This window comes from Lissotriton helveticus, chromosome 5_1 (genome assembly GCF_964261635.1).
Source record: "Lissotriton helveticus chromosome 5_1, aLisHel1.1, whole genome shotgun sequence".
In the NCBI taxonomy this organism is placed as follows: domain Eukaryota; kingdom Metazoa; phylum Chordata; class Amphibia; order Caudata; family Salamandridae; genus Lissotriton; species Lissotriton helveticus.
The window spans coordinates 1,945,768,934-1,945,793,751 of NC_136065.1; the positions used below are offsets into that span (position 1 = coordinate 1,945,768,934).

Below are 24,818 nucleotides of genomic sequence, written 5' to 3' on the forward strand. Positions count from 1 at the left end.
AGGAGTGAGATTGAGTGGTTTTCTTTTTGAATAAGGGGAGATGTTTGTGCTCCTCATTATTCTGGAGCTGCATACTTTTTAAAGTTTATTTGTGAGGTAAAGCGGGCAGCCCTTGACCCCGTTTCAGGCCAGGCCGCTGCCCCACCGCATCAGCACACCCTGCTGGTGCCGTGTCCCTGCCCCTCGCTACTGCTGCTACTGTTGGAAGTTCGAGGCCCTCCTCCACCCGCAGGCTCCCGCCTGAGCCTCATCCCTGGTGGCCCAGTGGTGGGCTATAAGAATTGTTCTACCTGTTTCTGTCTGCTTTCTCTCTTTTTGCTCATTTGTGCTTGCTCTGTCCATCCGATTGTATTCTCTCTGCTCATCTGTGCTTGTTTTTCTGTCCATCTGATTGTGTTGTGTCCCTGTCTACCTCGCTTTTCTTTCCGTTATTCGTGATCCCCCGTTGTGCTGCCTCTGCGCCCCTCTGCCCCCCCCCCCTGCCCCCCCGAGTGAATAAAGTGGCCTCCTGGTCTTTTTTGCTTTTTTTCGCCGTCCTTTCCCCGCTGCCCGCTCTTTCCTGACGCTGCGGCCCCGCCCCCCTCCCTCCCATTGGCTCACGCTACCTGCCTTCCAGCTGCTCCTCCCTACCCCACCCCTTCTTAATGCAGGCCGCTGCACGGCCGCGCAGCGGATGCGCCGCTTGCGCGCCAGAGGCAAGCCCGTCAGCGCCCGTCCGAGCCTGGGCCGTGCCCAGCACCAGAACCACTGGCCCCCGACAGGCCCACCACGCACTATGGACCTTCGACGTCACCACCCTCCTCGCGCTCAACACCGGCCGCTCGACTGCCTGCTACCAAGCCACCCCGATGCACACTCACGGACCATTCTCCTGTTGAAACTGCTGCTACACCAGGACCCGAACCACCGCCTCCCACACCAGCCCAGGAAACAACAACAACCTCAAGTGCATCCTACTCAACACCCGCTCCGTACACAAGCACGCCATTGAACTCTGGGACCTCCTCGACTCAACAGCCCCGGACGTCGCGTTCCTGACGGAACCTGGATGAACGCATCCTCGGCCCCTGACATCGCCATTGCCATCCCGGACAGCTACAAAATCATCCGGAGGGACCGTACCAACAAGCCCGGAGGAGGAATCGCCATCGTCCACAGGAACACCCTCAGAGTCACATCCAGCACCAAAGCAACTCTCAGCACCGCCGAGCACCTACACTTCCAGATCCACACCGATCCCAAGACCACCCTCAGAGGAACACTCATCCACAGACCACTGGGTCCATGCCCACAATTTAGCAAATCCATCGCCGATTTCGTCAGCACGCACGCCCTCACCACCACAGACTACATCCTCCTGGGGTACCTGAACTTCCACATGGAGAACAACAACGACAACACCACCAACCTGCTCGACAACCTCTCCAACTTCGGACTGAAGCAACCAGTGAACACCCCGACCCACCACGCAGGCCACACGCTGGACCCCATCTTCTCCGTCAGCACCAACGTCACGGTCAGCCACACCACCACTCTCCACTGGACCGACCACTGATGCATCCACTTCTCCTACAATAAACTCACCGCACACATCAAACCGCCGCAGATCCCCCGAAGATGCTGGAGCAAAGTCACCACTGACCAGCTGACCACCTGCCTTGCCCAGGCCCCCCCCCCCCCCCCGGCCAATGCCTCGGACACCAACACCGCCACCCGAAACCTCACACAGTGGATCAGCAACTGCGCCGACACCATCGCCCCTATCAAGAACCCTCCGAACAAGCAACCACCTGATTCACCACAGACCTCAAGGACTCCAAAAAATCCCACCGAACTCTAAAGAAAGCCCTGCGCCAAGAACAGACTGCGGAAAACCTCGAGGCCCTTAAGACCGCCACACGCAGACACCACCAGCTCATCCGCATCGTCAAGAGGACGTCCTTCAGAGAGCGCATAGACAACGCACACAGCAGCAAGGAGCTCTTCAGCATCGTGAAGGAACTCTTCAACCCAAGCTCCAACTTCAACGACATCTCCCCCCTCCCAGGACCTGTGCGACTCCCTCACAGCCTTCTTCCACCTCAAGATTGCCGACATACATGACAGCTTCGCAAACCAGACGCCTTCACCAGCCGCAGAACCAATGCCCCCCACGCCCTCCTCAGTCGGCGGACCCCCGTCAACACCGAAGACGTCACCCAGATAATGAACACCATCCACTCCGGCTCTCCATCCGACCCCTGCCCTCACCACATCTTCAACAAAGCAGACATCATCGCACCCCACCTCCGAGACATCATCAACAGCTCCTTCGAATCTGCCACCTTCCCTGAGAGTTGGAAACACGCTGAAATCAACGCCCCCCCTTAAGAAGCCAACAGCAGACCCCCAAGGACCTCAAGAATTTTCGGCCCATCTCCCTGCTCCCCTTCCCGGCGAAGGTCACCGAAAGAGCAGTCAACAAGCAACTGACCAACTTCCTCGAAACAAACGGCTCCCTCGACCCGTCCCAGTCTGGTTTCCCCAGCAACCACAGCACCGAGACCGCCCTCATCGCCGCCACCGTCATCAGAACCCTGCTCGACAACGGAGAAACCGTAGTCCTCATCCTCCTAGACCTCTCAGCTGCCTTCGACACAGTTTGCCACCACACCCTGAACACACGTCTCCACAACACAGGGATCCAGGGAAAGGCCCTGGACTGGATCTCCTCCTTCCTCACCGACAGAACCCAGAGAGTCCGCCTACCCCCGTTCCACTCAGAGGCCACCAAGATCATCTGCGGCGTACTCCAAAGCTCATCACTCAGCCCAACGCTCTTCAACATCTACATGAGCCCCCTCGCTGACATCGTCCGCGCACACGACCTCATCATCTCCTACGCCGACGACACCCAGCTGATCCTCTCCCTGACCAAAGACCAACTCACCGCCGAATCCAATTTCCAAGAAGGAATGAGGGCCGTCGCCGAATGGATGAAGATCAGCCGCCTGAAACTGAACACAGACAAGATGGAGGTCCTCATCCTTGGACCATCCCCCTCCGCATGGAACGACTTTTAGTGCCCGCCGCCCTGGGCACAGCACCGACTCCCACCGACCACGCACGCAACCTTGGGTTCGTCCTGGACTCATCGCTCACTATGACCAAGCAAGTCAACACCATCTCCTCCTCCAACACCCTCCACATGCTACGAAAGATCTTCAAATGGATCCCCACTTAAACAAGGACTGTCACCCAAGCCCTCGTCACAAGCCGGCTCGACTATGGCAATGCACTCTATGCAGGGACAACGGCCAAGCTACAGAAAAGACTACAATGCATACAGAATGCCTCCACACGCCTCATACTGGACATCCCCCGCCACAGCCACATCACCACCCACCTGAGAGACCTGCACTGGCTCCCCGTCAATAAGAGGATCACGTTCAAGCTCCTCACCCACGCACACAAAGAGCTCCACAACGCCGGACCCAAATACCTCAACAAACGCCTCTCGTTCTATACCCCGACTCACCAACTCCGCTCACCCAGCCTCGCCCTCGCCACCGTACCACGCACCAGAAGATCAACAGCGGCAGATCTTTCTCCTACCTCGCCGCCAAGACCTGGAACTCCCTCCCCACCCACCTCCGACTGACCCAAGACCTTCTCACCTTCAGGAGACACCTCAAGACCTGGCTGTTCGAGCAGTAGCAGCACCCCACCCCCTCCCCCGACCCTCAGCGCCTTGAAAGCCTCACGGGTGAGTAGTGCGCTCTATAAATGCACTGATTGATTGATTGGGCTTTGTGTGTGATGCATGCCGCTTGTAGGAGGATCTACCTTCAGTAGGAAGCCAGTTGAGAGCCTTCAGGGCTGGGGAGATGTGGTCAAAACGTTTATAGCAGTGATGAGCCTGGCTGCTAGGTGGAGCACAGATCTGAGTGGGGCTAGGTGGACTTTGGGGGTTCCTGTGAGGCAAGCGTTCCATAGTCCATTTTCGAGAGTACTAGGGATTGTACGACCCATTTGAAGTATTCAGGTGGGATAAAGTATTTGATTTTCTTCAGGTGACGGAGAGTGAAGAGAGCTCCTTGAGCAGAGATTATGTGATCATTGTTGGTTAGATTTTAGTCAACGGTAAAATCGAGAGATTTCACGGAGTTTGACAAAGAGGGCGAGCAGTTGAATGCATTGAGGTCAGAGATCCAGGTTTGGATGGGGAGTCTGTTTTTAGGGGAGAAGAGGAGGATTTCAGTTTTATTACGGTGGAGTTTGAGGTGGTTGGAGTGGAACCAGGGTTAGATCTTGTTTAAGGTGTGGTTAAGATGAAATACATCAGCGTGAGACCTAATCTTATAGCACAGTTGTGTGTCGTCAGCATAGAGCTGTTAGTTGATTCCTGCTTGTTTCAGGATGAGGGTAAGAGGTTCCATAAAGAGGTTAAAGAGGGAGGGGGAGAGAATAGAGCCTTGGGGGACGCCTAGGAACATAGGAGAGGGGTTGGAAAGACAGTCGTTCATTTTGACCTGTTGAGTTCTGTGTTGGAGAAATGATGTGAACAATTTAAGGACCTGTCCGTTGAGGCCAAAGCGGGACTTGAGTGAGTTGAGAAGGGAGTTGTGGTTGACTGCATCAAAGGCAGCTGAGGGGTCTAGAAGAATGAGAAGGCAGGATTCACCGCTGTCAAGGGAAGAATGGATGACACTGATTATATTAAGCATGACGTTTTCCGTGCTGCAGCCTTTTCTGAAACTGGATTGCAAAGGGTCTAGAAGGTTGAAGTTGTTAATGTGTTTATCTAGTTGAAGCAGGGCATTGGATAGAAGAGGAAGGTTAGAGATAGGGGGGAGGTTGTTCAGGTCATTTGGGTCAGAGGTGGGATTTTTAGGGATGGGCGTGATTTGACCGAGTTGAAGTGAGTCCGGGACACAATCTGTGGATAAGGAAGTGTTGATGATGTTGGTCCAGTATGGGCCACTGATGTGTTTGAGATTCTGGATAAGACTGGAAGGGATAGGGTCTTTGGTGTGTGAGGACAGTTTAAGTTTGGTTATGATGTTAGAGACTTCAAGTTCAGTCACGGTGTGGAAATTAGACCAAGAAGCAACTTTTTTTGTTTCGGGGGGAAGGTTGGGTTCTGGAGGGGTAGTAGCGAGAGGGGGAGTGGAAGGGAAAGGAGACAGAGTCAAGACGGGAGGATCGTTTAGTGTATTGTCAGCAACAAGAAGGGAATTAGGTTGGATCTCCATTAGATGGAAGAAGTGATCAATTTTGTCAATTTTTTCGGAGAAGAAGTTGACAATTTCCTCACATCTGTTTGTTGAGGTAGTAAGTTTGGGGGGAGCTGTGGATGTTTGGTTGCGGACAATGTTAAATAGTTCTCTGAATCTATTTTTTGCCCGATCGAGTTGTATTTGGAAAAAGAAGGCCTTTTCCTAGAAGATGGTTTTTTTATACGACGATCTAGCGGCCCTGAGACAGGCAAGGTGGGCGGCGGAGGGGTGTTGTCTCCAAGATCTTTCAGTCAGTCTAAGTGATCGCCTTTCATCGTTGAGATCAGAGTTAAACCAAGTTTTAGATGGAATGGTTCTTTGCTTTTTTGGTTTGGGAGGGGCTAGGAGGTTTATGACCTCACTGGCGGTCTTGTTGAAGAGTTCAGTGAGCTCATTTGCGTCTTGGGAGGGAGGGGTGAGAAGAAGTTGAGCTTGTAGTTTAGACTCAAGTTCACTAGGAGGGATTTGGTTGAGGTTTCTGGTCCATTTCAATGGTAGGTGACTTTTAATAGGGGGGGGGGGATAAGGGGGTGGATTCAATGTTGTACAGGATGAGGTGATGGTCGGACCAGTCAATGGGAAAGATGCTGGAGATGGAAGCCAGGTCATTATTGGATATGATGGCATAACGAGTGGCACCTTTAGTGTGGGTGGGCGAGTGACAAACTTGAACAAGGCCATTGATTTCTAGAAGATTGAAGAGATGGGTGATTGTGGGGTCAGCAGTATTGTTCCAGTGGATGTTAAAGTCTCCAAGGAAGAGGTTTTTGGAGTTGGAGAGAAAAGATTGAGAAAGAAGGTCAGATAGATTCCTCAGCAAAGAGAGTGGATCACCCGGAGGGTGGTAGATATTATGTAGGCAAATTGGGGGGGGTACCCTGAAGAGTGAGTTTGGCGCCAAGGTACTCAAAGGTTAAGTGTTCGGAGTTTTTTTTTTACACATGAGAGTTGCAGTTCGTTTTTGTAAGCAATAGCCAGGCCACCTGCAATTCTGTCTGTTCTGTCTTTCCTAATGATTTAGTAGCCCGGGATGAGTAGGTCAAGGATGGCCGTTGAGTGGTCATTAAGCCAGGTTTCTGTAAGGAAATTGATCCAGTGGTCTGTATTTTATTTTTAGGAGTGATCGAGCATTTTTTACAGCAGCCGGAGTCAGAAAAAGTTCCATCACTTGTTCTAGGAGGCGTATAATCAAAGGAAGTCGTGGCCTAGCTGCAGACCACAGATGAAGTGGCTCAAAAATTTGGTGGGTGGATGTAGTAGCAATAGCTAAATCAATATTCAATCTGTTAGCACTCTTGATATGTACCTCCTGGAAGGTGGTACTATCATCTACAGAAGATCCTGTCGGTGGAGGAGAATTCGATAAGGCAGGCGGATACAATCATGAACATGTTATATGACAAGATTGTTAGGATCTGGATGTAGAGTATGTTTTCAGTCTTGAGAGTGAGAGTCTGTGAGATCTTGGACGCTAACTACAGATCTCGATCTTGACTTTGACGTTTAGCGGTCTGGTGTGACAGGAGCGATATCTAGGTTGCCTTGGTGTAGGTGCCAGTGGTACAGGAGACTGCGGTGGTTGAGAAGAGGTGGCAGAGAGGGGGTAATGGCAGCAACAGTACCGCTGGAATCGCTGGTTGAGGAGGTGGTGTCTGAGGAGGCAGAGAAGAGGAATGTGGAGGAGGAGTGGATTCCATTGGAGCCTAAGGCAGTATTGGCAAATCTGGAATGGTCACTGGAGAGGTTGGCATGAATGGTGAATAAGCTCTGGAGTACTTCGAATCAGACTCTGAAAAAAGTCTGATCACTTTCATATGTGAAAGCCACTCCTCTATATTAGTCAGTGAGGTTGTATGATGTCTACACCCCGATGTACCTCTCAACGTCAACGGTGCTCTCCCCCTAGCCATTGATGGCAAACAAGTAGTTACAGTACCTCTTTTCGTCAAACTGGAACTTTTTTCCCCGCCTGATCTCCTTTTGGATCTTTCACTGCGTGAGGCCTCAGAACATGACATATGGGCACTGGTATAGAGAAGAGTCTCCCATCGGCGTTTTAAAGTCTCTCCAGCTAGGGAATCTGGTCTCCTGCGGTGTTCCACTTGGCCATGGAGGCTTTATCCACTCTCTTCCCATCATGTGCACCTGGAGAGAGGCTTTCAGTGGAAACACGTCTTGGGGTCATGAAAGTCTGGCAAATATAAGCTACAGATCCAGAGCAGTTCTGTTTTTGCTATTTTTCTGCCAAACTCAAAGCAGTTCACAAACAAGCATTTGCAATGCAATAGGTCTCGCATTTACGCAAGTTTGAGCTATTGACATTGCAAATAACAATGCCTTTTATTTTTGTTTTTGTTTTTAAAACATAAATAAAAGGCAGTGTCAATGCCAATAACTTAAACTTGCGTAAATGCGAGACCTCTTGAATTGCAAATGCTTTTTGATTAATGTGTGTGTGTGTGTGTGTGGGGGGGGGGGGAAGGGGTGAGGGGGTTTTTGCTTTCCACAATCTTAACGGTTTTTAAGCCATAAAGTCAACTATTTTGAAAGCATACTTGACCGAATAAACTTGGATATTGCAACATGTTGACAGTAAAGGCAGACAGTAAAATTACCTAATGCCCATTTGTCCCAGCACCCCCGATAGTGGCGGAGGTGGGGCATTCTGTTAAACCCGACAATCCGACAGTTTACATTTCACCTGCTAAAACGAGTCCCCTCTTCAATACATACCCAACAGACAATACCTTCCCTGGATGTTTTTTAAACTCCCCTCTCTCTTATCTTTCCCCAAATATTGTCGTGCACAGTACACGCTACACACATGAATTGTATAATCAGATCAACCAACGGTCCCACCTGCCAGCCACTGGAAAAGAAACAAGGGATAGGTGAATAAATAAAAGCTGAAAGGTCCTACATTGTTAACTGTTTCAGCAGTTTCCAAATAACCGTGTTCACCCACCAGCCCCGCCTGTGCCCATTGCTCACTTTGGCGCGCGGACTGGGAAGAAATTGCACTTTTATTTGCCACGTATGACATTCCTTTGAGACAGAAGGCGGCCTGTGGGCATTAAAGCATTATTAATCCTACCTTCGTGCCTCTAGAACAGCTACGGCAGGCAGATGATTAACATGTTTATTCTTGACTTTGAGTGTCTGCCATTTATTGCAGTACTTTACCCCTACTTCTCCTTTGTACGCTTTTGTAACCTGCACACATGTCACTTTTTCCTCCTGTAGGGTACCGTTTGCTACCACTTGTATTTGTTTGCTCCAGATTGTCACCTTTGCCTCATGTAATGTAACGTTTGCTTTTGTAATTTGTTCACTTGTAATTTTCTCCTCATGTATCATTGCTGTTCCTATTGTGAAGCCTCTAACACCTTTGGGTAAAGTCCGCGCTATACAAAAACGCATCAAATAAATAAATAAATAAAAATGATACCCACTGCAGTGAGGAGTTTCGTGAGCGTGGACTTGGCGCCGTCCCTACACACGACACGGTGTATGCGGCGGCTACTGCCATAGCACAGGGATGCAGGGCTGCTTAAAAAAATCAAAGTGCGCACTGAAAATAAAACAAGCACTGGCAACGGCGGAAAACAATGAAGTTTTGCTGGACGGCCTGTCGTCCTCTCTGCTGGCAGCTGGAGTAGCCCAGAGTTGTCAGCCAATGACTGAAGGAGGGCCCTTTGTGGAAGACCCCTAGCCCCCCTTGTCTGTAGCAGTCTGTGCTTACGAAATAAAGGTAAAAGCACGAATGGCGCACTGAAAACACAAGCACCCGCGAGTGGTGTGTACCAGAGCTGTCGGCCAGTGATTGAAGGCGGGCCCTGCGTGGGAGACCCATAACTACTGTCCCTGTCTGTAGCAGTCATAAGACTAAAACAAGGGGAGGGGAATCAGCAGCGCTGTGCAGGCTCCACGAAGAAAAGAGCCCATCAAGCAGAGGGGAGGAGGCTGCAGCCCGATGCGGGAGCGAAGAGCAGCTGTTTACAACAAGCAGGGACTAGAGGTTAAACAAGTAGTCCCAAAATGAATAGATAACAGCCAGCAGCGGAACTAGACTGTAGTTGGTCGGTGCTGCTTCTTCTAAAACGGAGGCAAAACGGAAGTGATGTATGGGATCAAAATCCAACCATAAGCCAGATAAGAAGACCTATACCAGAATCAACCAATGGCAAGCGACAGGAGAAATTACCCTCCATATTTGTGTTTACTATAGGTCTTGCGAGACCTAAAAAGGAGATTGCATCTTGCAAAAAATTTGATTTACTTCCAGTCCTAAAAGTTACTTACCTTTGGTGACATACTATCTGGTAGAGACACAGTCTAGCCGCATATTCAATAACTTTTGAATTCTCCCCAGGCACCAGTCTGGATTTGGAACTTTTTCATCAGTACCTCTGCGTGCCGGAGGACGGCGTCGTACGGCTTAGTCGACTTCGGTCATGACGTCAGTAGAACCATACAAGTCCCCTCCGGCACGGGGATGTCAGTTTTGTTTGTGCAACCTTCCTCACGAGAACTTGGGGCCACTATAGAAACTCATTGCGAAAACAGTGTGCCAGAGGGATCAAAAACATTTAAAAATTAATAAAGCGGAAACAACAAATGGTTTAATACCAGACATGGATTTGGAGGAGAAAACCCCAAAATAATCAACAAAGCACAGGGCTACATGAAACAACCTGATGAATAACCATCTCGTAAAGTAAGAAAACCTTACACTCCATAGATCATTCATTAATAGTAATGAATGGCATGGTAACAAACACCTAAACATATAAAGACAACACCAAGATGTTTGTTGAATCGCACCATTACGTGACCTATTGATAGTGCCAATGCAAGGTATGATGATACCAAACAAAGACTTAAAAAAATATATATACTTCCCTTTGGGGTGCAATCCATTGCGAAAGAGTAAACTCCCAGTCATCCTACCGACCACCCACATTTGGAAATGGATTGTATGGCCACATCTAAACAAAACCTATGTGGCCAGGCCACGTGGTGTGTTGAGTCTCAACATAAGTTGAGATAGTGATCACCGGTATATAAAACCAGTACTGAAAAAGGGTATAACCCTTACCTCAACAGTAATTCCTAAAGTGGGGAGAATGTACAAGGTGTTAATGAATCTGCAGCTAAACTGTGTCTCTTCCAGATATTACATTAAAGGTAAGTAACTTTTACATCCAATAGAGACATCTAGCTGCAGATTCCTTAACTATTGAATTAAATACCATAGCTATACCCCACTGGAGGAGGGTCTGCGAACGAATCCTACAACGGGTTCTCAAGAGAATCAAACCAGCCAGTCATAACTAACAACCAACCAAATGTACGTAGGATTAGCAGAACAAGAGCTTGGATGTTAATAGAATCCCTGACCACTGTCACAGAACATAAAAAATAAAATATAACTACAGGCCTGAGAGAATCAGCCCTTGAAGGAAAAGGGGGAAAAAAACTAAAGAACCACCTGTCAGTTAACAGGCATTATCCTCTATCCCCTAAAGTTAAAGAGAACATGTTGACCAAAAAGGCAGAGTGCAAGACAGAAGTAATTTAATCCGCATTCTTCACAACAATAAACAAATATCAGAGAAAGAAGTGTCATGATAAAATCCAAAAGAAGGACTCTCAGAACTCATTCCATTATACCGATATGAATGAGCACCAAGGAAAGATGAGCAATACTACCTTCATGGTATAGAGAATGTTGTTAGAACAAAATAGCCACTCTAAGATAACAAAATGCACTGTAAAGAGACACTAATAGGTTTGAATTTTATATTGATATTCATCAATTATGCCCGTTGTAAAAACATTTTTTTTGCCACAAAGATGTATCACCCGTACATATGCATAATATATATTAACTTGTGTCACAATTGACTCCGAGTGGTCGACAACACAGAGCCTCACCGGCCGCCATTTACTGCCAGAGCGATGGCATCTACAAAGTCTGCACCTGTATGGCCCTTGTTATCACGGCCCGAAAGTCTGATCATACAGAGCAGTGGGCACGCTTAAAATACCAAGGCAAGTGAAAGAAGAAAAGGGAATGCACCTTTAAGTGTAGTATCAAAATATTAAATAAGAAAAAAATGAAACACTAAAAGGAAATATATAAACTGAATCCTTGTTAGCAACAAGCGCATGCAACACAATTTGATCACAAGACCGCCTCAAGAAGTAACAGCCATGATTTACCAAGGACTTGCAAACACAGAAAAAATAGATACATACCCAAAAAGACAGGTCATCTATATCCCCCAACAGATGCAAAAAGCATTGTGGGAGAATAACAAGAGCTTCCCATACAATCAAAAAATGCAAACAAATTGTATGACCAAAAACAGGTAAGGAAACTGCAGGTAGAAGTCTCCATCAGATTGTTTTCCGACACTACCCTTCACGTAGCGTAAGATACAGAGTTAAACCCATCATGTTCTAGGAATGAACAAATGAATCACCTACCCACTCCACAGAGAAGGCAACTAACTCAAGTCTTCCAAAGAATATACCATAAACTGAGTTTACTCACAATTTTCCAAAAAGTGAAGCACATATAATAATGAAATCTAGATATGCAGTCCGCTGAGGAGAAACCCTGCACCAAAGAACACAGTCCAAAAGGACTTTAATGAAGGATTACCACAAGAACATGAATTCAAAAGAATACAAAGTGTAGGCCCTGAATCCATCAGTGCTGTAATAAAAATGCACCCCACATGAGTAGTGAGGACATACTACGCTTAATACTCTGACGAGTAAAGACCAGAAAGTCCCTCTATACCAGACTTACCAATGGCATACCAACATGCCCCCATGAGAGACAACAAAAGGTTGTACCATGCACATTTTGGCATACTGAATCGCTTCAAGGAAGCTTGGGTTAGAAAATCTTCTATACAAGAAGACAAGTCTCTTGACAGTAACCTCTTGAGCACACGGCTCATCCTCAGAGGCCAAGGGACAAATGGAAACCTCCCTCTGTTATCTAAACCAATCCTAAACAAGGAACAAATGGTACTGAAAATAAACATCTGCTCTCGAAGGACACCAAGTGGTAAACCAACAACGAATATGTAAAATACCCTAACAAAGCTTACTCGCTTATAAAGAAATAGTCTGCCTCAAGTACAAAGGCAAATTACCCAGTAACAAAAAAAAAACTATTATTCTGAAGACCTCTGTCATGGAAGTGTCTGAATGCTGCATCAGCTTGACTCCCAAAAGATGGGCACCATCAAATGGCATGTCGACCAGAGTCGACTGGACAGCCTCCGAGAAACCTGAAGTTGAGAACCAAGCCCAATGCCCTAATGCCACTGCAGATGCCATGGCTCAACCTACAGAGTCTGTTGTATCCATACCCCACTTTATGGTAAGCCTAGCCGCCTGTTAACCATCTTCAATCGAATCAATAACCTCCGAGCGGAGGTTATTCGGAAGAGATAGTAACATGCTCTAGTGAATCCCATAAGGCAAGGGAATATCGCCCCAGCACACAAGATGTATTTATGGAACTCAAGGCTGAGCTTGCCGAAGCATAGATGTTTTTACCACATGCATCACGACTCCTAGACTTCTTACCCACTGGAGTTTTAGGAACAGAATCTACATCCCATGAAGAACTTGCAACCTGAGTCACTAAGCTACAGGTGGAAGGGTGTCCATGAAGTCAAACTAGGTCTCCAGATGCAGGCAGGTGTCTAAATGCAATATCCCTGTCAACTGAGGTCCCCGACACAGGCCTGGCCCTCATACCAAATAAAATATCAAAAAGGACCACCCCAAACGGAAGAAGAGGTTCTTCCCCTGGCTGTCCCTGACAAAGGACCTAAATCAAAGGGACTGTTGACCTTTGCACTGTAGTAAGTGACAAGTTTAAAACTGCAGCCACTTTTCTTAACATGTCTGCAAAGGAGGAGCTTGCCTCTGAAGCAAGGCCAGGGGGAGAAAGCAACCCTGAAGCTGGTAATGAATCCAGACCACTACCCTCTCCCGGAGCAGACCACCATCTCTCTTCGAATTGAGGCACATTATGTCAGAAATGGGCTGAATTGCTGAAATGGCCCTGCCTCAATAGACACAGGTTGCCTTTCCACAACCCTTCCTGAGAAGGAATCAAAAACTGCATATTCCTCTCAGTCTGAATATTCGACTCCGCATCCAAAGTCGTATGACGCCTAAACGGAGGAGAGGCAACTTCGACCAACTACGCCGGCGTAAGTGCCTGAGTCGGCTGATCGAAGACCGGCGTCCTAGGTCGAGATCCCAAAGGACTGTGGCCCTGCACCAAAGCAGAGCCTCCAGCCGGCGTCAACCAGCGCCGACCCATGGACTCAAACGGCTCAACCGTCACAAAGGGCAAACCCTTCGACAGCCCCTCACTCACCTCCTTGGGGCCTAGAGGCGCTGCAGTGGGAGATGGAGTCCCCAAGAAAAACGGGCTGCATTAAAAAAAAATACTTTATTGACAAAGCAGTCCCAGACATGGTGGTCTGCTGACCCCAGCAAGCCAACATCCCTGGGAGTGCTAGCCATTCCCAATGGGGTCGCAAATTGCGACAGCCTCATTACTATTCATGAGGCATGCAATTTGCGACCCCATTGGGAATCACAAAGTGTCTGAGACACTGTTGTACATTGAATTTGGTGACTCGCAAATTGCGTCTCGCAAAATTTAATAGTCGTACATCTGGCCCTATGATCTGGAAAAAAACAGACAAAGAAATCAAGATCATGTTCACCAGTGTAGGACACAGCACCGAAGCGTGGCTCACTGGTTAGAGGAGGCAGACCCTGAAGCCGAGGTCAGACCCGGGACCAGGGTTCAATTCCCGACGCGGCAGGGTCTTGAGCCCAAATATCCACGGACTCGATAATTCTCGTTTCGGTGCCTACTCGAATCACGGGTTCACACACTGCAGCTCTGGGCATTAGCTGCTTAATCTCCACTACGGCCCCCCTGCGGCGGGATGCCTGGCTTTCACCTTGGGGATGCCCAGTACGGGTATCTCACAGGGAAAAAAAAGCCAGGACGGGTTCCCAAGGCAAGCGCCTATGAGAACATAACCCGTTCAGTGGCATTATCCTTAAGCACTGCAAGACAGTAAAGCAACATTAGGAGAATTTTGGAACAGACAGCAATTCTGGAGTCGTGAGGGGTAAAGAAAAAATTTAGGGCTCTGTGACATCACATCTAGGGAAACACGAGTAAAGAGTTCAGACCAGTGGCGCTACCTCCTGGTGAAATACTACCAAGTTAAACTTGTCTCGATCCAGCACAGAGAAGATTTAAGAGATGAAGAATATGCAGCTATAAGTAACCAGCTGACAAGAGATGCACAGGAGAAAATAGACCATGAATTGGATGGGACTATTGGTAAGCATGGGGAGGGAGTGAAGCTCACACACACATGGAGGCAGTCACACATTTTAAAGTTCCATGTTCTGATTTTAGAAGCCTTTCCTTTCCTCATTGGAGAGAGACCAAGACAACTAATTATTTTCAGACATCAGCAGGCAGCGAAGAAGGAGAAAGGTTGCTCGAGGAAAGGCTGTGCATACAACCAAGCATCAAAGAATTGTGTCTCTTTTATGCACATATCGACACATACAAAAGAAGCCGATGACATGTGAAGAAGGGTAAAAGAAGGAATATAAAATAGGTGAAAGAGCAGCAAGGAATGGTCAAGAGGTGGCAAACTAGCTGGCATACAATTGCTAGCAAGAGATCGCTAATACAGATTTTCACTAACGTTCAACACATTTTTGTACCAGACAACTTCTTGTTGTGCCCTTCCCATTATTATTTCACTTGCCTTAACCCATTGCTCTGGTTTTACATCCTTTAGCACCACAGTAAGCTCTGGCTTGTCCATCAGTACATGCTCTTTGGCCTGGTTTGGATTTTCACTCGTACCAATACTGATAGGGACCATCCACTGTGGCTGTTCATTCCCTAAAAAGATAACCACATGACACTGCTATTTAACTGTAGAAGTTAGAGTATATAAGGGCATCGCTAAAGCAGAAGGGAATAATAAACATCCACAAAGCTCACAATAATAGGCACAGAAAGATAAAGTGTAGGACAAAGCATGAAAAATTCCAGTTCTGCCCCCTCAAGACCATTCAAATCAATATTATTACTAAACACTGTTCGCCTTAATCTAGAAGACATAACCTAAATGTAACACAAGTCAAATGGAGTACGCAAGATTAGGCCTACATTGGTAGCCCCCCTCCCCTTACCAAACTGGCCTTTTTTTTTTTAAAGGATTCATGTTCTACATTCCTACTTTGCATACCTCAAAAACACACAAGGACAGTTTATATGTGAGCTCTAAGATTTAAGTCTGGGTATGCAAGTCCTTTCTGTTCTATTATAGTGAGATAAACCTACATGGCAAAGTGTTCAACATATTTACAGCTGCTTAATATAATTTTCATAAAATAGGAGTAATCAACAGTCCTTTGTGCTGACTTCAACACAAGCGATATAAAAAAGAATTCATAAAAACAAGTTGTCACTTTACCAGTATGTGGTCCGCTGGCACAGAACTTCTTTTGTGTTAATGTTAACACTCGTTCATGATGGTGCTGGAAATGCATTAGGAACAATTTTGGTCTTAAAATTAGCTTACAAATATAACCTCACAACTGTTTAATATTGCTATCACTAGCTGTTCGAAACAACTCGTCTAAACATTGCCAATTAGTAGCATCATGTATTTTACCTTTACTGGGTACAGCAAGGATATATACTGTTGCTTGTAATGTGGTCCTGCCTGCAACCCCCCCCTTTACACACTATCCTCAAACAATTACTGCCCAGTTACAGCGGTGTGCTCTCCATACTGTATACCCAAAGTCATCCCTGCCCAATCCCTCTTGCACAGCCTCTCCTGCTGTGCAACCTGTTTGGTTACAATCCCTTGTCTTTATCACAGTTTTCAAAATGTGACCTAAAATTGTAAAACAATGGTGCAGTGTTTGAACAATTAGAGTATTAACACGCTACAGACAGTTACGGGTTCTCTCACAAACATTGTACCGGTCATGCCTAGCCTATATTAACACCTTCACATCAGCAAGTTACAAAAACACTCCATACCACTCACCACAATTGTCAGATCACAAAGTACACCCACATTGTAGCCAACACTTCCAAAGCACAACATAACGCGCTACCCAAAACGTACTCCACCCACAGTCATGCACTCTGCACACCGCTCATCACATACAGACAGCACCAAGCATAATTCATCCCACCTATCACAGGCAGATTTCATAAAATATCCAACACTCTGGCACACTCAAATTTTTTTTAACTTTATTTTTATTGTAAAGTTTGTTATTCATACATCGAAAACCAAGCAATAAATGTTCAGTATCTGTAAGGAGCATACAGTTGAAACAATTAGGAAATAGAATCAAAATACACATCAGCATACATTATCATCTCAGATCACTTATCAATTGAAACAAAGGGATACATTTGGCATAATCCAAGAGCGTCCATAATACAGAGAGAAAAACAATCAGACAGCAGTCATTTACTTATCATTGCCTGAAATTGGAGAGGAGTGCGTCAGGGGCTCCAACATCATTAAAAAATGGAAACAATCATGATCCAGTATTGTTATCCTGAAAGAAGAGCCGCAACAGCCCATCGTATAGGGAGATAGTGTGGCAGTTTAAGACATGAGTTCATCAGTAAATGGGTGCTCCAAAAGGTATGTCTGCAATAGGCCCCATATGTCTCGGGGACGTGAGGAGCGGGGTAAAAGTTTGGCGTAGGTGCATAGTTGATCTTGCCAGGGTATCATGTCGGAAAGCCAGTCCTTAAATTTAGGAGCGCGCTCCCTACCCCACCGACAGGCTATGTACCGTTTAGCTAGAGCAAGACAAAAAGACGCACATTTTCGGTGTTTAGCTGGGAGTTGTTCTGTATATCCCAAGAGAGCTAAGAGTGGAGATTTTGGGATGTGCAAGGAAATCAGAGTCAATCGCTGTAAGTACTCTATCCCAGTAAGTGTGAAGGTCTGGGCATTCCCAGGCGAGGTTCAGGAAGTCAGCACAATTGCTCCCACATCTGTCGCAATTGTGTGTATCCCTCAAGCCAAATCGGTGCAGTGTAACCGGAGTACAGTAGCTACGTTGGAGGAATCTGTAATGCATAACCCAGAGTCTGCTATTGGCAGAGATTTGTTCTGTGAGCCGACAGCAGTATAGCCATTATGCAGCAGTGATATCTTGGTCCAACTCCAGCGACAATTTAGCACGCGCTGGACATTGAGGATACTCAGCGTCATTATATAACCCGTGGTAGAGTATGGACACCAGGTAAGAAGTGGTGGGGGCGCGTAAAATGCTATGTAGAGGGGCGAACACTACAGGCTCTGAGGGGGAAGACATCACTAGTGGCTTGAATGCCATGACGGAGTCGAGCTTATAAAAATGTGTCCATAATGGATGGCGGAGGATCATGGCATAATTGTTGTAGGGTACGGTATTTGCCATTGTGATAAGTTCCCCCAACAGCGTATATTTCTCATGTGCACAGTGTTTTGTAATAACCTTTCCTGTATTAGTGATTAGTGATATTGCTGGGTGGTATGTGAGCAGCAGCAAAGGAGAGTATAAACTGGGTGCTTTCGTGTGAGCCCTAATGCGGGACTATGCAGTAAGTGTGCAATCTACAGAAAACGGGCCATGGTTTCGGGGCATGGTAGAGGAGAGAATAAAACCATCCAGCGGGATGGGGTCTGCAAGTCAGTGTTCGGTGGCAACATGGGGTGTGTATCGAGGCACATGGAACCAATAATGGGCATGGTGAGCCTGGGCGCATAAGTAGTAAAGATCAAAACTGGGGAGGTCAAAGCCTCCCTGGGATTATGGTTGCATCAGCACATTCCATTGGATACGCGGCTGTTTCCCGCCCCAAACAAGTCACAGAAAGAGCCCACGGATGGTTTGTGGTTCACAGCTATGATAAACCCTCTCCACAACCATACTTAGGCACAGGCTTTAATAGAAAGAGGAAAGAAAAATATATTCACTTTCACTTGGGCATTTTACCATCTTTACCGCATCTTCCCCCAATGGAAGCGACTTCCAGGTGAGTCAATATGCCGCCTATGCGAGGACACCAACGAAAGTGTATTACACCTACTATGTATATGCAGAAATCTACAGGCCGAAGGGTGACAGTTATTAAAGCCGCTCTTTGTAAGTAAGTGGATAAGAACCTGCAGACAAGCTGTGAAGGCATCTTTTGGAGGTGGAGATGTACAACTAGCATGTCGCGTTGTTCAATTCATGGAAGCGGAAGGGGCAAAAGCTCTTGCGTCAAGTGACCAGACTGCGCCTCATGGCCCCTTAAAGCTAGCAGCAAATTCTTTCTTACTGCGGTTAATAACTAACTGATGATGGAACACTCCCTCTCTTTCTCTTTGAGAATTGAGCCTCGCTTTTTTTTAACTTACGGACTGTGTAAACATTTACTGACAACTGCCCTGTGCTTGTTAATATAATTTAAGAAAGTTTTATATGTTTTATCTAAATGGTTTTAGAATATGAATTTCTCTGCCGCTGCTCTGTGAATGCTAATATAACTCATGAAAGTTCTATATGCTCTATTTACATGGTTTTAGAAACATGAATTTTGCTGCTATTAAGTTTTTTACATGGAAATTGTAAAGGTTTCAATTAACCAAACAATAAAAATATTACCTTACCGTACCGCCCCAAACAAGTTGTATCAATTCGGTCCCAAGGGTAGCAAATAAATGACGCCCAGGGTCATAGGGAATATTTAAGTTAAAAATTTTTAGGAAGGATCACCACTTTTATGAGAGATATACGTCCAGCCATACTTAACGGGAGAGCAATCCATCTGGTAATACAGCTAACAACATTTTCCATTGCACAGCCATAGTTCATACGCATTAATTCGTCCCTATCAGACGTGACTGTGATCCGGATCCCCAAATATTTAACATCATCAACACCACACAAGCGGGATAGTCCGTGTCAAGAGGAGTAACCAAACTGGTCAGCAGAAAGATCTGTGTTTTGGATCAATTTATGTGGATACCGGATGGCCCCCAAATTTGACAAATACACATAACAGCGGCGTAAGATTATGTTGCGGATCTTTGACATACAGTGTCAAGTCATCCGCATATAGGGAAAGGAGTATCGGATGTAGGAAACAGTCAAGGCCTGCGTGACTAATATTGTCGAATTTTTGCAGCCAAGGGTTCCATAATCAGGGCAAATAAAAAGGGGAGAGAGGACACCCCTGGCGCATACCGCAGGAGAAGGGGATGGGAGAAGAGGCATGGCCACTGATGAAGACCTTCGCAGTGGGCGAAATGTACAAAAACCTGATCCATTATATGAAACTGACTGGAAGGCCCATGCACTGCAAGATCGTGAACAGGTAGTCCCATTCCTCTGAATCGAAAGCCTTAGAGGCGTTGAGGAATACTGCTATCATTTGCAACCTGGGAACAACCGCTTGTAGAATAGAGTCCTGAGGTTATGGGATGTGGCTCTACCAGGAATGAATATATGAACGTAGAGTGAGAAGGACCGCTTCTCACTAAGATGTGCGCTCTATAACATGAGGAATTTCTCGTTCCTTCAGGTTTCAACAACAACACTAATCAAAAGCTTGTAGTCCACCTTTCGATGATTCAAATTTTTATTCGTATTATTCACAAGTTCATAATGTTCATCTTATGATTATTTGATTTTTTTCATCATTAATTCAAATTCCCAATCTTTCATAAACCCAATGCATTTCGGGTCACCATCAACGGACCCTTCTTCAGGGGTCTACCAGGAATGAACCAAGCCTGGTCCGGCAAAACCAGCTTATCCAAGAGCAAGCGGAGTCGATTCGCCACCACTTTAGCCAGGATTTTCCTGTCAGTATTTATTAGAGAGAGCGGCCTGTATGATTCACAACGATCTGCAGGTTTACCAAGTTTCAATATAGATGTAACAAGAGCTTCCCTCATGGAGTCAGGTAAGATAAATGTCTCGTGGGCTTCAAGAAAAACCGCTTTGAGCACAAGGAGCAGCTGGTCTATGTACATTTTGTAAAAGTCAATGGGAGCCCTTCGGAGCCTGGCGCCTTTCCTGACGCCATTTGCATTATTGCTTCGCGCAGCTCATCATCTTCGAATGGGGCCATCAAAAATTTGCGTTGAGTATCTCCCAGCCACCCCAAAGTAATGTCCTGTAAGTAGAGAGAAGTCTAGAGGATCAGTACGTTGTGAACTGTAAAGTTCCGTATAATATGCCGTAAATGTCGTAAGAACATCTAGACTGTCCCTGTGTAGAACCCCATCATTGTCCACTACATCCAAAACAGTTTGAAAATCGTGGATTCCGAATCGCACATGCTACTGCTCGCCGTCTCTCCCTCGCCATGTCGACGGGCAATGAAATATTTGCCTTGAAATTTCACCTCTCGGTCAGCTGTGTCCGCATAATCTGATCTTCTCGCGGAGTGCAGCACGCTTGGCGTCAGAGGCCCACAAGTCTGCTTTTAATTGTTGAATGTCGAGCTCAAGGCGCCTAAGATTCCTCCTAATGTCACGAAGCACTCAACAGCTCTTTGAAATACAAATACTCCTGACCGTAACTTTAAACGCCTCCAAAAGAGTTGCCACACTATCTATCGATCCTTTATTTCTAGAAAAAAAAATTCAAATTCCTGCCCTAATTCAGCCTGGAACATTGCTTCCAGGAGAGCGTCTGGAACCAGTCGCCAACAGGGAGGGGAGGGGGAGGGAAATGTGAAGGGGGTATAGCGATCAAGCAAGGGGGCATCATTTCAAGGTACACCGGTGCGCGCCAGACGACTAGCAGTTTTTACCCACGGGAACATTTCCAGTATTCTAGCCTAGACCATGTAGCGTGCCCTGCAGTATAAAATGTGCCTTCTTTGGTATTGGGGTGCGCCAGGTATCAAAGAGACTATGTTCAGTAAACAGTTCAGATAGGATGGCACAGGCGTTGGTATAGTGATGAGGTTGGGGGTTAGAGCGAGCCATAGCCGGACAAAGAGAAACATTAAGATCCCCACCCCATATGACATATGTAGAGCCTATTTTTAGTATGTGGCCCCACAATGTTGTGAAGTATCCCGGGTCGTCGGAATTAGGGCCATAGCTGCAAACCAGGGTAACAGATTGTGTGGCTAGGACACCCCATACTATACAGCTGCGGCCAGTAGGATCGCTGTACGTGTCTCCTAATATGAAGGGTGTGTTTTTTTTAAACTTAGATGAGCGTGCCTCGAGAGTATGTTGAATAAGACGAAAAAGCCCGCACAGCGGCCCATCTAGAACCAAAGCAGGGTGGGTGCCTAGGGTCCAAGTGTCTCTCCCGGAGAATTGCCAGTTGTATGTGGTGCCTATCTAAATAGGACAATGTCTGCCTTCTTTTGCGAGGATCTCGAAGGCCCCTGACGTTCGTGGAAGCAGTTTAATACAGAGTGGAGCTGTCTGAGTCAGCATCGTAGTTGAAATAAAATATATTGATTACAATGATGACTGAAGTACAAGTGTTCCATCTCAAAGCGATATATGCACCGATGTGTACGCGTCCAAAGTGGAGAAAGCAAACAGAACCTTTCCCATCCCAATCCCTCCCTCTCAAAACATAGGTTTGCAATGCATTGTCCAGGAGCAATAAGTAAAACAACAATACCCAACCCAACCCCACCTACAACGGCACCCACAATCGCGCCGGAATATTGCTGCCTACCCCACAGTCCCAAGAAAGCTCGGCCGTAGCATTCTAACATTTGTCGGCCAGCTTGACAACAATACAAAACAAAAAACAACAACTGGCAAAATAAGCCACCAGGGGGGGATCTCCCATGGGGGGGGGGGGGGGGGGTGGGGGGCACCAGTGGGCGCAGAAGTTCCTTCCCTTAGGTAACCTCCCCCTGCATCACAGATCTTCGGTGTTAACCCACATCTGGGTGAGAGTGGTCAAGGGGAGGGGGGGGAGGGAGTTTGCTTGGTGGGACATAACGTTTTTACCTTCATACCTTGGTAACAACAATTAATATAAATGCTTAGTCCGCACAGCAGTCAATGTGTGAAATATTTGTGCAGTCACTTATCTGATCATGCTGCTGACGTCAGTTCAGTCGTGGAGTACAAGTTGAGATGGCAGACACCCTCAGGGATCAGCACGCCATGTCAGAAACGTTGCCTTGCAGTTCAGACCTGGCTCTAGCGGGGCCAAGGTGTCCCATGAAGGTTGAAGCAATTCAGATAGACAACCTGCACAATCTAATCAATGGAAGGGGAAGGCGATCTGGAGTTTTGATCCCAACATGGAGAGTTTCTCGTGATGTTTTTTAGACAATCTTCGGCCTGCTGCGGGTTGAGACATATGATCTGCTTGCCATTGTGCGTGATACGAAGTTTCGTAGGATATAGTAAGGCATAGTCAATTTGAGCTTTTCTGAGTTTTTGCTTCACAGTAAGACATTTTCGGCTCGCCTCTTGCACCGCAAGAGTAAAATCAGGATATATAGTGAAAGCATTCCACTCAAACTGCATCTGCTTCAGTTCCCGGGCCCTCTGGAGTGCGACATCCCGGTCACGTTAATTAAGCAGGCGTGCTATGATGGTTCTTGGGGTCTCTCCAGGGGGAGAACGCGGGCCAAGGGAGCGGTGTGCACGCTCGACCACCAAGTGCGGCGAAAAAGAGTCTGCTCCAAAATAGCTTTTCAAGAGACATTCAATATTGTCCTCCATACGCCCCGTATTTGTGCTCTCCGGTATATCTAAAATGCGGACGTTGTTGCGGCGGCTTCTGGCTTCAATGTCCTCATTCTTCGCCGCAATTACATTCAGCAATTTATGCAGAGTTACTTGCATCTGCAGTCGCGTAGTTGTGTCCTCATTGTCGGATATCCGTCGTTCCACCTCTTTTAACTGCCCATCGTGCTTATCCACTTTTTGCACACAAAAATCTAATCTGTTGTTCATAGTGTCCATTTTCCCAGAGAGGTCTGAGATGCTGTGTTGCACAGCGAGGAGTAAGGTTTTAACATCATCATCAGGGATCCGTGTAAACAACGGAGCTTGTTCCATGGTGATATCTGCAGGCTAAGCAGAGGTGGACCGCGTTGTATAGTGGTAAGCAGAAGGGGAGCGTGATATTCAATGTATATTAATTACAGACAGCACGCCGTCATGGCGTGATCTCAACAAGGCAGACCTCAATATAATAACGTCTGGTCCAGAGCGTGAGGGTATTGAGGGCTCAGGAGGGCAGTGGGGACGCAAGTCTAGTAAAAAACGCCACTCAGATGCATCCAGCCACAAGCGCAAGCGTGATTCCAAAGGCCGCTAAAGAGATCCTAGGGGCAGATAAGCAGCGTAGGTAGGTGCAGATCAGAAGGTTAACAGTTCCATAGGCAGGTCTTAAACATGAAGCTCGCAGCGGGGGAGGGCCTGTACAGGATCACAGTAGCGTGCTAACAAGAGGAAGGCCCCAACAGTGCAGGCGGCAGGGATAAGGCGGAGCACTTCTGTTGTTAAGTAATTAGCGGGGTCGCAGGCGTCACGCGCTGATGAATATGACCGTAATCACATCAGTAAACACCAGGAGCACAGTAGCGTAATCCGATCTGCTGTACTCACAAGTCTCAGGGGGGCAAAAGGATTTCGCCCGCACAGCGCAGCTCCATTGTCAGTGGGCGGTCCGACCAGCAGCGTCCTCTACACTGCGGCAGGCCCGACACCCAACAGTGTTCACAGTGTTCGCTAAGAGGGAAGGCCGCCGGATAATAGGCACACAGGCAGTGATGGGCCCAGCCAGGCCGCAGTGAGGCCTACCGCCACGTGTAAGCGGACGGCCCGCTACTGATGTGGTTGGTTGCGCTAGCCGCTAGTTTACGGCCAATGTTTTAAAAATTGATTTAAAACTGATTTTAAATACTGTATTGCCCTATTGCTGCTCGCATATTTCCTTTGCTCACCTACTTTGAATCTTCATTTCCTTCCCTCCTACCCCGGTCCACCACGGGCTCCGCCCGATTGTTGTGGAGGGTAGTGAGGCCGACCGCGCATCACTTCCGGTCGCGAGGGTGGAGTCAGGGGTTAGCGGGCTAGACTATTTAGTTCCATTAAGTTCACGACGCGCTGCAGGCGCGCCAAAGGAAAGCCCGTCTGCGCCCATCCGCGCCTGACCCGCAACCAGCTCCAGCCATACTGCTGGTCCGTCCCAGACTACCCGGATTTGCTGGTCTTATTTCAGCTTCTGAGACTGAGACACGGCGCTTGTACCCCTGGAGCATGGTGCAATCCTTCTGAGCTTCAAAGGCAGCATTTTAGTTGCTCACAATGCTCTTTTGTACTAGAACCCCCCGCCATCTTACAAGCTAGAAACCCTAGACCATCCAGTCGCCCTGTGACCCTCAAGGCTGGGTTGGTCAATTGTCGCTCTCTCCCCCGCTATGCCAGCGATATCTGGTTATCGCTCTTTACCCAC

General features: G+C 47.2%; 1 protein-coding gene across 1 annotated transcript in view; it reads right to left on the minus strand.

Moving 5' to 3' along the window:
- Nucleotides 1-24,818, minus strand: part of NPEPPS (aminopeptidase puromycin sensitive) — a 1,244,137-nt gene that overhangs the window by 362,775 nt on the left and 856,544 nt on the right. Inside the window, exons 14-15 of the mRNA XM_078645599.1 lie at nt 15,821-15,884; nt 15,104-15,243 (exon numbers count right to left, since the gene is read on the minus strand). Of these exons, the coding sequence (XP_078501725.1) occupies nt 15,104-15,243; nt 15,821-15,884 (204 nt within the window). The remainder of the gene's footprint in view (nt 1-15,103; nt 15,244-15,820; nt 15,885-24,818) is intronic.